The sequence below is a fragment of the Anopheles merus genome, chromosome 3L (assembly GCF_017562075.2).
Source record: "Anopheles merus strain MAF chromosome 3L, AmerM5.1, whole genome shotgun sequence".
NCBI lineage: Eukaryota > Metazoa > Arthropoda > Insecta > Diptera > Culicidae > Anopheles > Anopheles merus.
Genome location: NC_054085.1, coordinates 20304979 through 20320672, shown reverse-complemented (window position 1 = coordinate 20320672; position 15694 = coordinate 20304979). Strand labels below are relative to the sequence as shown.

The 15694-nt window shown below is 43.3% G+C and overlaps 1 protein-coding gene across 5 annotated transcripts in view; it reads left to right on the top strand.

The window, feature by feature from the left end:
- LOC121598520 (Ig-like and fibronectin type-III domain-containing protein 1) overlaps positions 1–15694 on the top strand; it is a 118700-nt gene that overhangs the window by 86412 nt on the left and 16594 nt on the right. For all 5 annotated transcript variants that reach the window (XM_041925490.1, XM_041925491.1, XM_041925492.1 and 2 more), the window contains 2 exons: positions 535–891; positions 14865–15038. In XM_041925490.1, the coding sequence (XP_041781424.1) occupies positions 801–891; positions 14865–15038 (265 nt within the window). In that variant the 5' untranslated portion in view covers positions 535–800. The remainder of the gene's footprint in view (positions 1–534; positions 892–14864; positions 15039–15694) is intronic.

The window sequence follows — 15694 nt, the reverse complement described above, 5'->3', positions numbered from 1 at the left end:
ACACGCATCCACACACACACACATACACGTGTTCTGTCCCTAGAGTACCAGCGTACGATCCTCGGTCACGTAATTGGTGTCCAGGTAGGTTCGGGTTTCGGGCAAACCAGTTCCGGTGCCACCCATATACCGCACCCGCACACCAACACACCGAGAGCTCCAACGAATGGCATGGCTCCAACCGAAAAGCAAACGACAAATAACGACCATTGCAAATCAATTAGCCGTCTCTGTTTCCCTAGGTGCCCGGGCGTACGTGATAAACTGTGCGCGCACCAAATTGAGCATCGGCCAATTCTGCTCTAATCTAATTTTGCGGGACTCGGAATTGGAGCTAGGAGCAGAAACAAAAAATGCAAAAGGCTCACTACCACCTCGATTAATGTACGCTAGGGGGGATCCGAATTTGAATTTCATGAACATCGGGACCTTCGGGACAGCGTGGGGAATACCCCCGTAACCCGTTCCAAATTATGAATTTAACAGTTCGGGGTTTTTTTCTAAAACCATTCCTCTGTTTCCTTTCTTCTGCAGGCACTTCAGCATTGAATGAATTACCACGGGATAGCGCCACGCTCCGTGTGCACAGCTCGACTATTTGGGAACGCCACCGAACGCGCTGCCGTACCGTCGCTCGGTGTGATTTAATAAAGCCACACACACACACACACACTCGGGACAGACTCTCCAAGCGCGACCGCGACTAGAAGCGACCGAAAGCGGCCAGCAGTATTCCACGCTTCCCGACCACGGGCTGGTCCGCAACGGGTCCACCACACATCGGAACACAACATCGGACGATGGCGTCCGGCCACGTTCGATACCTGCTGCCCTCGGTCCTGCTGGTCGTGCTGCTGTGCGGCGATGCTGGACATGCGGCCGACCCCGTGGGTAAGTCAATTGCTTACTTCGTTAAATATTTATTATCTCGCACAGTTCATTTGGGAGGAGCGGGTAGGGCGCGTAACTCTTGGGCGCTGCATAACTTTGCTAGGATCCTTGCAACCACAAGCACATTCTCCGCGATCCCCGGCGGCGATGGTGAATCAATCTCAAATTAGCAATTTCCGGCTAATTCACCAAGAGTGTCGTCGTCGTGTCACCAAAACAACAACAACAACAATCACCGGAGGTCAACGGTAAAGTTTGATGGCATCGCGGTGATAACTTGCGACTCACGGGGGAGCCCCCAGGGCACCGATGCTACGAAACGAACTTTGGAGCACGCGGAAATTTTCCAGAGCACCAACAGAGCAGCACTCGGCGGGGAAAACGGTCCAACATTGTGAGTTGTGGTCGTAGCCCCGAGCGTGGATAGAATTTTTGAAAAACTACCCCCGGTTGCCGGAGGATTCTTAATCTTCTGTAGGGGCAGGCTTGATTGGCTCGCGAAAATTCACTTCAATCATAATCACATTACACGCCTCAGCAGGCGCGTATAATCCCGGGCTCGGTGGCCCAGTGTCTTCGGTAGGCCTAGCTGAGGGGAGTGATCCGACATTTCCTCCCGCACACGATGAACTGCACTTGTCGAAAGACGCACTGTGACTGGCGTGTGATGCAGTGCGAGTCGGCGGTGGGAACTGAACCCGCAATGAAGCCTGTGAATGGTCTAGCCCTACTCACACTGATGCTCTTGTGCATGCAGCAGGAAACTATGCCTTTGAAGTAGATAAATACCTTGTTACTGGTAAGAGGCAAACGCAATGGTCGGGTTTCGTAAGACAAAAGCGGCGCTATAGCAACTTCACAAGCTATTCCCGTTCCCAGCGAAGGATTCTCAAACTTTCTCAATTACTAACAACACTCGTTTAAGCGATGAAAACCAAAACATACGCCACAACAACAGTGTAGCGTTGCTTTTGTTCATGTCTTTGAAGTTGTCCGTTCTCTGTTCCATCTCCACTCCTGTGGTGTATTTAAATTGCACACAAATCGTCCAAATAGTCAAAGGGAGTAAAAGTTCCTCTGTTTTCCGCGTCATTAAAATGGCCCACTTCCTGTAAACGAGCTAAAACCGCACACACACGCTCACAACCTGTACCCGGGTCTGTACCAATCAAAAAGTCACCCATTTTACACACTGTGGCGGCTCTTCTCCAGGCCCTATATATTACCCTGGTTCCATCTTTTGAAGGAGATGTACCTGTAGGTATATGGAAGCGGAAAAGTTTGTCGTTTTACAACACAATCATTACCCGGGACCGCGGCCGTACTGGGCCTTGGCCCTGCACATCAATTTGCTTTCGGATCAGTCCGGAATTCCGGCGGCGTTGTAGGAAATTAAAAAAGTTTTAAGCGCATCGAACGTTCTGCCGTCCTCAAAAGAGATGGGGTTAAGCACAGGTGGCACACAGGCGTCCGGAAATCGGGCACTGGATGTTCAGATTGATCCAGCACCGACAAGGTCCCGCTGTTTTTTTTTATGATCCTTACATCCTCTAGCAGTGTTGTAATTGTGCCCTTGTTGTAGATGCCACCTTACATGGGGCTTGTCATATTAAAGCCTCTTTTGACGAGGACTGTTCCCGTAAGTAGCGTGCATTAGTGCCGGTATTAGAAACGGTTCGCTGTAACGGATATTTTTAGTTAACAACTATAATCCGCATGCTCCAACAAGAAGTTGTTCGGGGAGGCTCCGCCTGACAACATGCATATAGGTGAAAGTGCCAAGAAAAAGCGTGTTGACTTTGACTGTACCCTAATTTTGGGGCTAGATTTGGCTGGACAACGTCCGACCCTCGTCAGGGCTGAAATCTCGGGTCTCACCCTTCACTGGCCTGGGCACTGTTGTCGACACATGTCCGCCCGTCTGCGGCCCAGCCGGGGGTAGTCCTTAATTGAAAGTCCAAAACGAAGAGATCCGTTCGATATCATTCACCACGTTGAAAGATGTTTTAGAGCGCACGTTTGAGTGTGTTTTTGTATTGCTATGCTGTGTAATGCTTTCTTGTTCGAAGCATTCAAGTGACTAGCTGGCTTGAATTGGAATATCCTATCAAACGTTTGCTATCACTTTGGTAAAAACGTGTACTCGAATAAATCCTACTTGAATGCCCAGAATTACACAATTCCCTTTACGCGTAGCAATATCTCGATTGCTGTTTTACTCACAACAACGAAAAAAGATCACCCAGAAGTCGCACGTACGACCAAAAGCCTGCCCCTGAGGGGATGCGACGGCGAAACCCTCTTCCTGGTGCGAATAATTCCACTCCCACCAGAGGTGAAGCTATTTATGCAAATTGGATTGTTCCCAGGGTCCTCGAAACATCCTCGGGATATGGTGATGGAGCGGGCTACACTTTGGCGTAAGCTCCCGCAGGCAGGCTAGCCTCCCTCATATGTTGTTGGGTAGTTTTATGTGCGTGTGTATGTGTGTGTGTCTGGTGCGGGGTTTATGAAACAGTAATTTGTACACTGTTACCACCGAAATCTCGCCCATTTGACTGGTGGCATCTCTGGGTGTGACCATAGGGATTGGAGTTTATTTACAAGTGGGTGCTCATAAAGAGCACGGGCAGAGTAAACTACTAAAACGGCGAGATAGCACTTTAAAGAAGATCTCGATTGTCGTTATGATGTACCGTGTATAACGCATGTTTTATATGCTTCAGATAATTATAATCCAGGGAATTAAGTTATGACGATTTGCTAGCGATATCCTAGGAAAACAATTAGAGCATTTATAGCTGTTGATGGTTGTGGAACACAAAAAACAGGCTTCTTAAGCTCGCCTAAGAAGCGGAAGAGCCTGCCCGACCACTCGAGTGCAGGGGCGAGATGGAAAACCACTGGCCGAAGGGAATGAAGGATGGGTAGCGTTTTTACTACAGGTAAATTAAGCACGGTCAAAAGGTGATAGAAAAAGGTGAAACCGAAGCAAACACATTTGCCTTCTTTGCCCTATTGCTTGCGCTGGGCGAGTGGAAAGTTACTGGAACTTTTCCATTGCTACCTGCAAACCTCCCAGGCCCAGGTTTAGGCAACGAGTGCGTACGTGACTGCAAGGGGCGTTTTCTTGTGTGTTATGTTTGAATTATGAGCACTTGCTGCTTTTAACAATTAACCTTGTTTGGGTTTCTTATACCGTTGCTCAAAGGTTTGAGATAAAAAGAAAGAAAACAATTACCATAACCCTAACTGATGGGTCTGGATAGGCTTGCTGGACACAACAAGACGTCTCGTGTAACGATTTTATTACGATTCTTTTGGTACGACGCGCTTGCTAAGCGCCGGAAGGTATGCAATATGACAATTCATTATTGTACAGGGTTTCTCTAGAACATTTTTGGGACCTTTCGGTAGCTTTTTTTTGCTGCTTTTAAAGTATTTGTTGCTCAATTGTATGGCTCATTGGCTTTTTAAATGATAAAACAGTAATAATTCAAAAATACAAGAACCAAACTAATACGTACATATTAGTATTCTTCGAATCCACTGTTTGTTTATAATTGTATTAGCGGTTTAGGTAGAACAATTGTTGCGCAAAATAAGAAGAAGAATTGGCTAAAAAAGTGTTAAAAATAATGCCAAAATATGTCACTTAATATTCGATTTAATTTTTAATGTGATTTGACAATGTTTATTGTTTTTCATTGTATTTATAAAAAAATAGAAATAATTATTATATAGAGTGACCGAAAAATAAGCAAGTTAAACGAAAGTGTATTCGTAAAAGTGTCAAAACTGAAGCTCATGTGAAATGAAATGGAATTTTTGTCCAGCTTTGCGCTTTGAAGTTACACTCAGTGGCAAATGCGCCTCGAGTTTCGCAATGACATGAGGCTTTTGGCAGGTCTTGTAAACCTGATTTGGGAAAAATGTTTAGCAACTGAGATTTTACAATAAATTTATAGCTATAGTTTTTGTTTACAGATATAATTATTTAAGTATGCTTTTAATTCAATTTAAAGATAAATTAATGGTTTTTTATTCGTATTATTTTCTGTACCATGCAATATTCCATTAAATATTATTTATTAAGCAAGTATTTATTTGCGTCCTTCATGTATAATCTGGGCCGTATTTCCATACAGAAGGTGAATTTCTATTAAACTGTTCAATATAATAAATTCGAAATAATTCTCATATTTCTCAAAAGTTTGGTCTTTGGTCGATCACAAATGTTTGGTTCGGTTGCATAATTCGTTTATTTTTAATTCTTTTTGTTTCACTACACTTACAATGTTTAATTGATATTATTCGGATGCACTGTAAAACATTTTTAATTAAAAAGAAAGCGATGTGAATCTTACTTGAATCTTACAATAATGCATTGATATATTAGTTCAAGCCCATCTATTTATTAAGCTGACAGTACGAATCAAGCGCACACTGTTAACGAATGATGTGTGACTTGCGTCAGTCTTCCCTCAAGATGAGCGCGAGGGACTGCTTTCAATGGCGAGTCTTACCGCTCAAGTGCAAAGGGGTTCCATCAAACTCGCGAACGCATAATTTCAAATGCCTCCAAACATCTTTCCTTATCTGTAGTTAATTAAATCTAGTGGCACTAAAGGCGCTGCCGACAGCTTCAATCGCCTTTGGCTTCCACACCTACCGAAAAGCAATCTCCGCTTAGCTAATGAACTTACAACCTCGTGAGCATTTCAAGCAATAAAAGCGTTTTATTGGTCACGGATCAACTAACCGCCCACATCGGCCGCCCAATATTCCGCCTAATCGCCCGCAAATGGTCTTATCTGTTATCACACCTCCTTCCCAAAACGGGCCAGGCAAAATGGCAAACTCATTACTCTCCCATCCAACCTCCGATTCAGCCGATCGGCGGAAAGTTGGGCCGAAGAAGTTAGGAAAAATCGTTTTCCGGCTCGCCGTCTCCTTTCCTGCGCCGAGAGTGCGCTGTAAAAGTGTGGAAATGTTTAATAAAGGAGCAGGATGCGCGAACGAATCATTGACGCGCCGCTCCCTGTGATTGGATCGTTTGATTCGTTTCCGTAATTAGAATGATTGAAAATAACAATTTTCTCTTTTCGTCTTTTATCCTCCATTGGAGGTGGCGGCACTGTTCAACGCAGATTCGTCTTCCTTTCCGAACAGGCGAACGGCTTTTTCGCGCTCTCCATAGTCCGCTGAGTGTCGGGTGAAGGAAATTAGCTGTATTTTCACTTCATTTCCTGGACTTCCGCTTGTGGGGTTTGGGATCCTCCTGGGGGCATGGTGGTGTGTCATATCCGTTCGCCCTGGCCCTTGCCTGATGGATCCTCTCCGTGCGGAGAACAGTGAAGCATCCGGTCGGTTCCATTCGGTTGGAGATTATTAATGTTCACTCATTTTTCAGTCTGTTCGGTGAGATAAGATTTAATTTGTTATGCCACTGCCGACACCACCACAGCAGCGGGTACGCGACAACTACGCATCGACCAAATCCAGCTCGGTAATGGTAACGGCTGCGCATCTTCTACTCTCCGATCCTTCTTTTTCGCATCTGCCTCACTCGGTTCGGCTCGAGAGTGACAATTTCTTTACAATTTCCCAGTGACGAGGAAAAAGTCAGGCGGTAAGCAGTGGTAGCTTACACGGAAAGGATGATTACATGGGGTGTAAATTTTTAACCAAAAACAGTTCCGCTTGTTTGCATGGCTTTCGTGCGTACCCGAGGAAATTTGTTTGCAACACGAAAACAAAACATGGCGAATCATTTCGGAAGGCGTTTGAAATGGAGAAGAATGTAAAGAGTGTGACGAAAGAAGAAATTGCCTGTAATCATATGGAAAGAATCATGTGGAAAATGCGACGAAGGTACATTTCTGGTATTTTCCCCAACCAAACCATTAACCAAGAAAGCACGTGAACACGTGAAGAGCGCCAGCGACTTACTAATCACTTTAATTTTACCCGAACAAACACAATCACGGCATTTTTATTGCGTGTGATTTGTAAACTGTGTACAAAGCTTTATTGCTGGTAATTTTTCATTGCGCGGCAGTATGGGCGGACGACTTTGGCAAGGTGTGTCGTCAAAATAATAACCATGAATCCGTCATATGATGGGGAGCCATTTTCAAGAGATTAATGGTTTGGCACACTGCGTACTATCGTGCTGATGATTGATTAGTCGATTAAAGTTGTTTGTACAAACTAAAATTCGAGACTCCGTGCAGCAATGATGCAAAATGTACGTATTTTAAAGTGTTAATATTAAAAATGTGCATTTTGAAGTCTATTTTTGCTGATTTTATTGTATAGATTTTAACTCTTAATCAGAAAAAAGCTTTGAAAAGATAGGAGATTAATTTCGATAAGAGATCATTTGTATCTAGTCCCAGGTTTTTAGGTCCAGGAACTCAAACCAGCTCTTGGAACCTATATCAGACTCGGAACTGATTCTGAACCCCTATCCATTCTGGTACTGATTCTGACACGATACCACGTTCTTGCAATTGAAGCTGAACTCATGCCGGTCCTGGAACTGTTCGCGATCTCACGAGATATCTGAGATATCAACAGATTCAAATAGTAATAGGATAGTCATATCTCGGTAGCTGATGAAATCCCTAGTTTGTCACAGCATTATTTTTTCAGCCGAAACATTGATTCCTCTGATAGTAACTTTGAACAATCAAGATGGTCGTTTTTATGGGGCATGTCTTTGTTGTATTCCAGCCTTTATATAGCAGTCGAAAGATATCAAAAAGCATCTCCTGAGTACGTTTGGGAAGAGCTATATCGACAAATGAGGAATTACCATTTATTATTCTTTGACAGACGCGAACAACTAAGCAAGGAGTACTATTTGAAACACGTTATCTAAAGCCAATTAAAGCCTTGTGCTAAAATACTTTTTTGGAATATAGGGTAAACGTACCTATAGTGGTGCTAGTACCAATAGTGGTGGTATTGCACTAAAATGCGGTACATACGGCAAATTTAAAGTAATTAAGTTATTTAAGTTAATGTGAAATATTCTTTAGCATTTTACAAAGGGTTTAAAAGTTAAATGGGGCCATTCCGTTACTTAGTGACCGAACTATCCATTATTTTGTGAAATGTCTTAACATTTTTCCAAAATCCTTAAGATTTCATAACGAAACTCATTTTTCTGTTAACGTTCTAAACGACCACATAACCATGCAATTACTAGTTTTTCAACATAACTGTTATGTAATCTTATTGTTTTACTAAAATTATTTGCCTTTTGACCATATTTATGCATTTTTAATTATTTTTTACCATAGTGCCATTATAGGTACACAAAACAGGCATGTTGCTATAGTGGTTATAGTTATAAAATCAATAAAAACAGGTCGGTTTTAGATTTTTTCGAGGAAATTTTTGACATGTCGTACTGTTTTCACTAAAATAAGCAACATAAATGAGTTTTCTGTAGGTAATTTACCAAAAAAGAGGCAAAAATTCGCTTATTTGGCTGAGTGAAAAATTGACTTAAAATCAAGCACACTCTTCCCGGCGTGGGTTGACGACAGGTGTGAAGCAGTATTTTGTCAATAGTTTCATCAAGCAAATTTATTCATTTTTTATGATCAAATTACGCAAGACATCAATATTATGGCAGTAGTCCTTGCTATTCATACGAAAGCAGCTTCGAAACTAAGTTTCATTGATATTATACATTGTTTTGGAAGTATCTTTGTTTACCACCACTATAGGAACACAATACGACGACTATAGGAACCATACCACCATTATAGGTACAACGAAGCAGTCACATAAATATGTATTTTTTCGTAAATTTGATGTGTTTCATGGTAAAACTGGTTGTGATTGCGAAGATAAAGCATATTACAATTGCTATGTGTTAAAATATTCAGAAATTGTCCTTCCTGACACTTTATATCCATTAAAACACATATGTAACACTACAAATTGCACCACTATTGGTACATTTACCCTACAGGTTTTTGCTTTCAATCATTCCATAAAGCTTCAATCGTTCCGGTATCGCGTAAGCCGCGGGGCCACGGGGCTTTCTCAAGCTGAGAAAACATTCTCAAGCATTCATTTTAGTTTCTCAACCACTCAAAACTTGTTCTCAGACTTGAGCTCGTGGCCGTCGTCAATTTTTCTCACTCTGAACTGATAAAGCCACTCAAGCTTTATTTGGAGCTTTAAATAGAAAATAAGTTTTTGATCGCCTTTTTTTCAATTACAAACATTGGATATATTTTCCAAAGTGATTACCAATAAACGAATAGCACAATTGCCTATATTTTAGTTAGTCGATCGCTACATCGTCGACTTTCTCAAAGATTCTCAAACCGATTTTGTGCCGATTCGACAAACGTTGAGAACGTAGGTTTCTCAAAAGCACTCATGAGTGCTTGAGAAAATTGAGCGTTGAGAAACCCCATATCCCCGCGGCTTAAGGAGAATTCGTCTTGTTTCATCAGTTGATCTGATTTGAAGCCATTGGACTTCAGTGTTTGGGGACATATGCTACGAACTTTCGAGGACGTTAAGCATTTGTTCTATGGTTGTTCTATTTTTTTTCAATAATACAATAATAAAAAAGGCAAACAAAATCAACTATTAAACCTTATCACTCGCCTCTGGATGGGAGAATCCAATTTTCGTTACACTTTTTGTACTAATTTTACTACCCAAACGCTCATCGAAATGTCTGTTTCGGAGAAGGTCAACAATTCCAGGCGGAGTACTTTGGAATCTCCACCTACCTACGCTCGTGTTAAATCGAGCACTCTACTGCTCCACCACCGGCAAAGGGACATGGGCTGGCGTAGTATCATACCCGTCCACTGAACCATAATATCTTTATTAAACCGGCGCTCCATCTTGCCGGTGACCCTCTCTATTAGGAGCAATATCAAAAATACCAATCAAACCTCCCTACACAAACGCAACACACGCCCAAACCGTACATCGCACACAAAACATACTTCTTTCGTCATTACACGCGCACACAAAGCAATCGCACCGACCGTGGTGCGTGTGGCAAGAACATAATTTTTGGATGGTCCCGAAGCAACCAACGATGCAAGAAGAAAAAAACACGGAGGAGAAAAAAGACATTTTCCTCTCAACCCATGGCAACATTAGCACCACCCAAGCTACGTGTACTACTAGCACGTGTACATGGTGTGGCAAGGAACGGGCAAGTGATTTATGAACTCGTCAGTAGCGCGCTACACCACTTCCCACGCTCCAGGCCCCCCGTTCGGCGGTACGGTAGGGCGGGTACGAAAAGGAAATCAACTGAAAGTACTTTTACGCATCAACTCGTTCCTCGAGTTTTGTCAAAGTTAAGTTGCGAACCAGTAGCAAGCTGGCTGGTTAAATCAACTTATTTGTATTTTCCTTTTTTGTGTGCATGCATGTCTGTACTTTTGGGATGCCCCCTCACATAGCAACACACAAATCGTCGTGCTGCGCGACTGGCCCGGCGCTTACATTTGCTAAACTTTATCGTTTAGGAAATGGTTCAAAATTGAGGAAGCAGAGCAGCAACAACGACAAAAAAGGCTGCCAAAAAAAGAAAGAAGAAAGAGAAACGTTGGGACGCTACACGTTGAGCAACGAGGTTCCGGTTCGACATTGAGTGAAATATTTCGACAGCTTTGAAAAGCATCCCAGCAACTTGAGCAGGATGGAGGGAGAAAGAGATTTTTACAACATCGACAGACGAACATTGGCTTCCACGAGAAAAAAAAACACACACACACACAAAAATCAGGGAAAAAAGGCGCCGAAAGCTGCAATCGTTCGTGTGTCGTTCATCGATGGGGCATTCCTTAGCACTTCACATTCCTGTTTGGAAAAATGTGGCAAGCACAGCAGGCAACAGCACAACAGAAGGAAGAACACTCCGTTCGATCACACATTTTGTGTAGGCTTTACGCCCCTGTGGCAAAGAGAAGAAAAAAAAACTCCCAACCACCCGCGCTCTAAACGTCATTCTTCTTTGATTTCTCTGTCAGCCGCTCGACTGATCCACTCGTGCGCGCGTTCCCTTTTCGCTCTCCAGCAGAGGGTGGAAAATAATAATCCTATCAAACGATACCACCGCTGTCGTGGTCTGTCGGCCTCATTTCTCCCCCCCCCCCCTCCCCACAAGAACTGCAAGACGTTTCCGATCGTTTTGGCGTGGTGGTGAAAGAATGGTGAAAGAAAGACCGATTCATCCGATTCGTGACGTTGGAGCTGTGAACGAAATGAAACGATACCTCCCTCGTTCCGATGATTGCCGGATGGTTGCACACGGGAAACAGTCGCTTTATGCTCTTGCCCGTTTCTTCACAGTTTCTCACTATCGACTTAAATCGGAGCAGCATCGGAGCAGGAGCCGTCTGCGGTCCGGTCAACAGTGCGAAGGGCAGAGCTTTGCCTTAAAGCTGTGCCCGTGACGGCATTGTACTATTTTCTTGTAGGAGGGGTTTTATGTGTCCTTTCCGCCACCAACTACCTTTGCTCTATTTTTATACTTTACCGTCGACCCATTTTCTTGGTCGTTATTTTTATAACAGACGCTAGTTGCTCCCAATTTTCTTCCGCCGGTCGTTCCCGGCGGTCCCGAGGGGAACAGTGTAGTTCTAAAATTCATTTTATCACTCTACCTACCATACACACCGTAGCGTCTGGGCATGAGTGGGTCCTAGTTCTGCCAAAATAAAAACCTGAATTTACCACCCAAAAACCAACCTCCAGAAAAAAGACACATTTCTTCCTGTTATTTCACCAGTTTTTCTTCGGATTCTTGTGTTCGGTAACTTGTTTTTCTTGCGCGCCCAGCACATCACAACCGACAAAACGCAGACAAACAATCGTGTACTACCAGCCAGGAGGTAGAGGTGGGCTGCGATTTCAGTTTTTCAGTTCGCGCCTTCCGGGCTAGTTCGGCGGGTAACGAGGAAACTTTGCCAATTTCACCGTAAACATTAATTTTGGAATCAATTTCGAAGTGCGCTCGGGCACTCCGGGTTTCGCTGTCGCTCACCGCCACACGGCCCCGTCAGCTCTTCGATATGATTAATCTTTTGCCTGCTAGCAGGGAAAGGTTGGTGGTGGTGCGGCAAACAATTCACAACATTATTACCGAATCGGACGAAATGATGGGAAAGCAAATCTTAATCACTGGCCGCTTCCGACTCAGTTGGACTGCAACTGGGTAAAGAATTCGTTCTAGAATAAATGATGAGCTGTTTGCTGCCCAGGGGCAACCTTACCGCAAACTTTTGGCTTAGCAAAATGGCCAGAGCAGAGTTGGAATAGTAAAGTTGGAAGTTAGAAAAAGCATTTGGACTCAAATTTGGATTGCTGTACACAGTTTGGGAGCACTATTTGACAAACACAATTGCGATTCAAACACTGCGAGATACAATCATATTCTCAAACTATCCGTGAGTGAGTGAAGTCTACTTGACATGTTTACTGCAGTAAATATAATTAAGCATAAGCAAGCTGACATCGATGAAAATATGCAATAGTAACCTTAACCCAATGCTGCAGCGTCTTAATTAAAGAAATGTCAGTGTAATGTCACAGTAGACGTCGAGTACCGTTGCGGTTGGTCAGTGTTTCGCTGATATGAGCCTGAGTTGAATTAAACTTTGTTCCAAGCGGACATATCGACACTTGATCGTCCAGGTGATCGTAGAAACCCTGAAGAGGTTTCCCTTACTGGAAACGTTGGATTTAAGAAGCTCTCTTTAAACTCTTCAAATGAGAAATCGATAGATGTAGGAAGGGCATAGTCCCGAATAGCAGATATGCTACTCCAGGAACGAATCAATCTACACAACCCCTTCCCAAAATTAATTCTTCTGTCGAAAGAAAAATAACTCTTAGACCTCGCTTAATGATTCATAAAAAAATTTGACTGAAACAAAACCCATGTCAGCGTCACGTACTCAATTGTGATCAATCACTATGTCATGTCTTTTTTTTACTGTTCAGTTCTGCCAGTTCTGCAAAATGTCACTGACATAGTCATGACAAATTCCGACTGAAACAAAATCCATGTCAGCGTCACGAGCTCTACTGTAATGATCAGAGATGAGACTCGAACAGTTGTTGTGATGATCAGAGGTGAGACTCTAACAGCGACCATCACATTTTTGGTGCCATTTTGTGCAACCAACTCTTGGTCAGTCACTTGGTTGCGACATCTTAAGTCGGTGATCATTGCGATAGTCATGGGAAATATACGGCGCTTTTGAGAGGTTTCAAGAAACAAAATGAGCATGTTTTCTCGCTCCGTTTGACCCGACAGATAATCAAAACAGATAGAGGGAGAAAGCATGCTCATTTTGTTGCTAGAGCCTACAAGCCATGTATATTCTATGAATGTCGTGATTATCACCAAATAAAATGTCTTGACCAAGTGAGTGATCAAGAGTTGGGTGATAATCAAAATGTCACCAAGCATGTGATTGATGCTCCAACTGTTTGAGTCTCATCACTGATCATTTCAGTTCGTGAGCTGATTTGAGCTTCGTTTCAGTCAGAGTTCAGAGTGTTGGTGATTAAAACAGTGGCATTTGGCAGCACTATTCACAGCCAGAAAATATCATCATTATGCAGAAGAGTATCACGTTGGACTAAAGCGCGTTCGGCATGTCATGTTGTACTTTCACTGAGTATCAGCAAAGCACATCAAGCTGCCACGGATATGTTCATTGTTTTCGTTGGTGAAAATCTCGTGATGCTCATGACATTTTGCACCACTCACTAATAATAACTAATACTAGCTCATATGATAATGAGTTTCCGTTTAAGCGACAGGATTATTTTCTTCCGCAGTGTAGCAGAAACAATTTTCATTCATTTCTTGTTGTTTTGTAGTAAATCCTGGTACATTTTTTTTTCTTTGTGCAAAGGGTTGTTAGAATTTTTGATAAAAGTTACAAGATTGATTGGTACCACAAGGTATCCCTTGCATTGACGTATATAAATGCGATAGAAAATAGCTCTTTTGTTCTTATCTGTTATTTTGTGTGTTCACGGGTTTTTGAACATGTCTTGATTTTTTTTTAAATTTTTCAGAACTTTTCAATAGTTTTACTCATCACATCTCTATTGGTTATCTAATTGAAAATTAGTTTAGATAGTTACCACTCTATATTGATAGCTTACTATTTCAAATATTTTAATACGACATTCCGTAATTTAAATTTCAAATTGAATACACGAAAAACATTTTTTGGGACAGATTATTCTAGGTTAAAAAATAATATAAAATAGATAAGTAAAAAAAACAAGACAAGTTCAACGATAAAACGTTATAATAACTGTCGAACATCATTACAGCTTCTGATCATCCTCCACAGGGATTTCTTTTCTTTTTTTGTCGGAAGAAACTTTCAGCGTGGCTTTTATTACACATCTTGTAAAATCGCCCATAAATGTCCGAAACAATACGGCACACCGATTCCCATGATGAAAATAAAGCCCATTTAAACCCGACCATCTTGTGTCCATCCCCATTTTCCCGATACTTACGCAATCGCTAGCCAACAATTTAAAATAAGCCTCAATCCCAACTAGGCCTAACAATAAGGGATGATGCCGGAATGTCATTGACACCCCTCGCACGTTAACCCCCCCCGGTAATTTACAGCAAACTTTGCGCAGAAAAATGTCCCGAATCTTGGGGTGAAAACCATTTCCTTTTCTGTACAGCGCACAACGATAAACATTTAGCTTTATAGTGATTGCCGACATTTTTGAGCCATTCAATTCTACCAGGCCCTGCCCGCTTTCCCAATGGCTTCCCACCGCCACCACAGTGCCACCGTACCAAAAACATCTAATTATGATACCCCTTTTCCAGCCACTCACCCGCCGGTGGAGAACCCACCGATAAGTGTTTGCACAGTTCGCACATTCATTCACGTATTTCTTTCGTTTGCGCTTTCCCTTCACAGGCACGGGAGGACCGTCGCTGGTCCACGTCGGTGAGGACGCGCTGCTCACCTGCGTGGTGATGACCCCGTACAACAACGACACCGTGCTGTGGCGCAAGGGGCCGCACGAGATCCTGTCGGCCGGCATGAACCGGGTCACCGGGGACAGGCGGATCAGCGTGCTGCACGACGACTGTAAGTACCCGGGGATCGCCGGTGGAGGCACCAGCAGAACATTGAAACCATTTTTGTGTCGCCCATTTTACCGCCCCGGGAGTGATTAGTTCGGTAATAATCGCTGCTCATTATCAGTCGTTACCTTCGGTTTGTACGGTGTCTCCCCAGAAGTGTGGATTCCAGCGAACGCGACACTGTCGATAAAGCACCGGTTAACGAGTGTGTGTGTGTTTTTGTTTGGTACCGCTTAGAAGCCAGTATCATCGTATCGTCTTGGCTTTTCGCGATCCTTGGCAACACTTTCGCCCTCTCTCACGGGGGGCGACTCCCCAAAAATCTCAATAATTCAGCAATTTAATTAAGAAACAGTGAATTCCCTGACGGGGATGAAGCCTGCAGCCTGGATTCAAAGACATTCCGGGCAGCTGGAATGTACGCTTGAGCGGGCGCGGGCGCTCGCGTACACCTTTTTCCTCGCACGCACGGCAAGAAGGACAAATGAACGTCGGGCAACACACACACACAAAGGTCGAGCACTTTTTCACCGTAAATGGGGTAAAGCTCGTTCAGAGATGGGGGGATGGATGGAATACTTTTGTTTTTCCCGTCTACGAGCCTTTCCGGAGTGTTGCCGTTGAATTTAGGGAATTTTGGCCACATTCCACACTCACGAC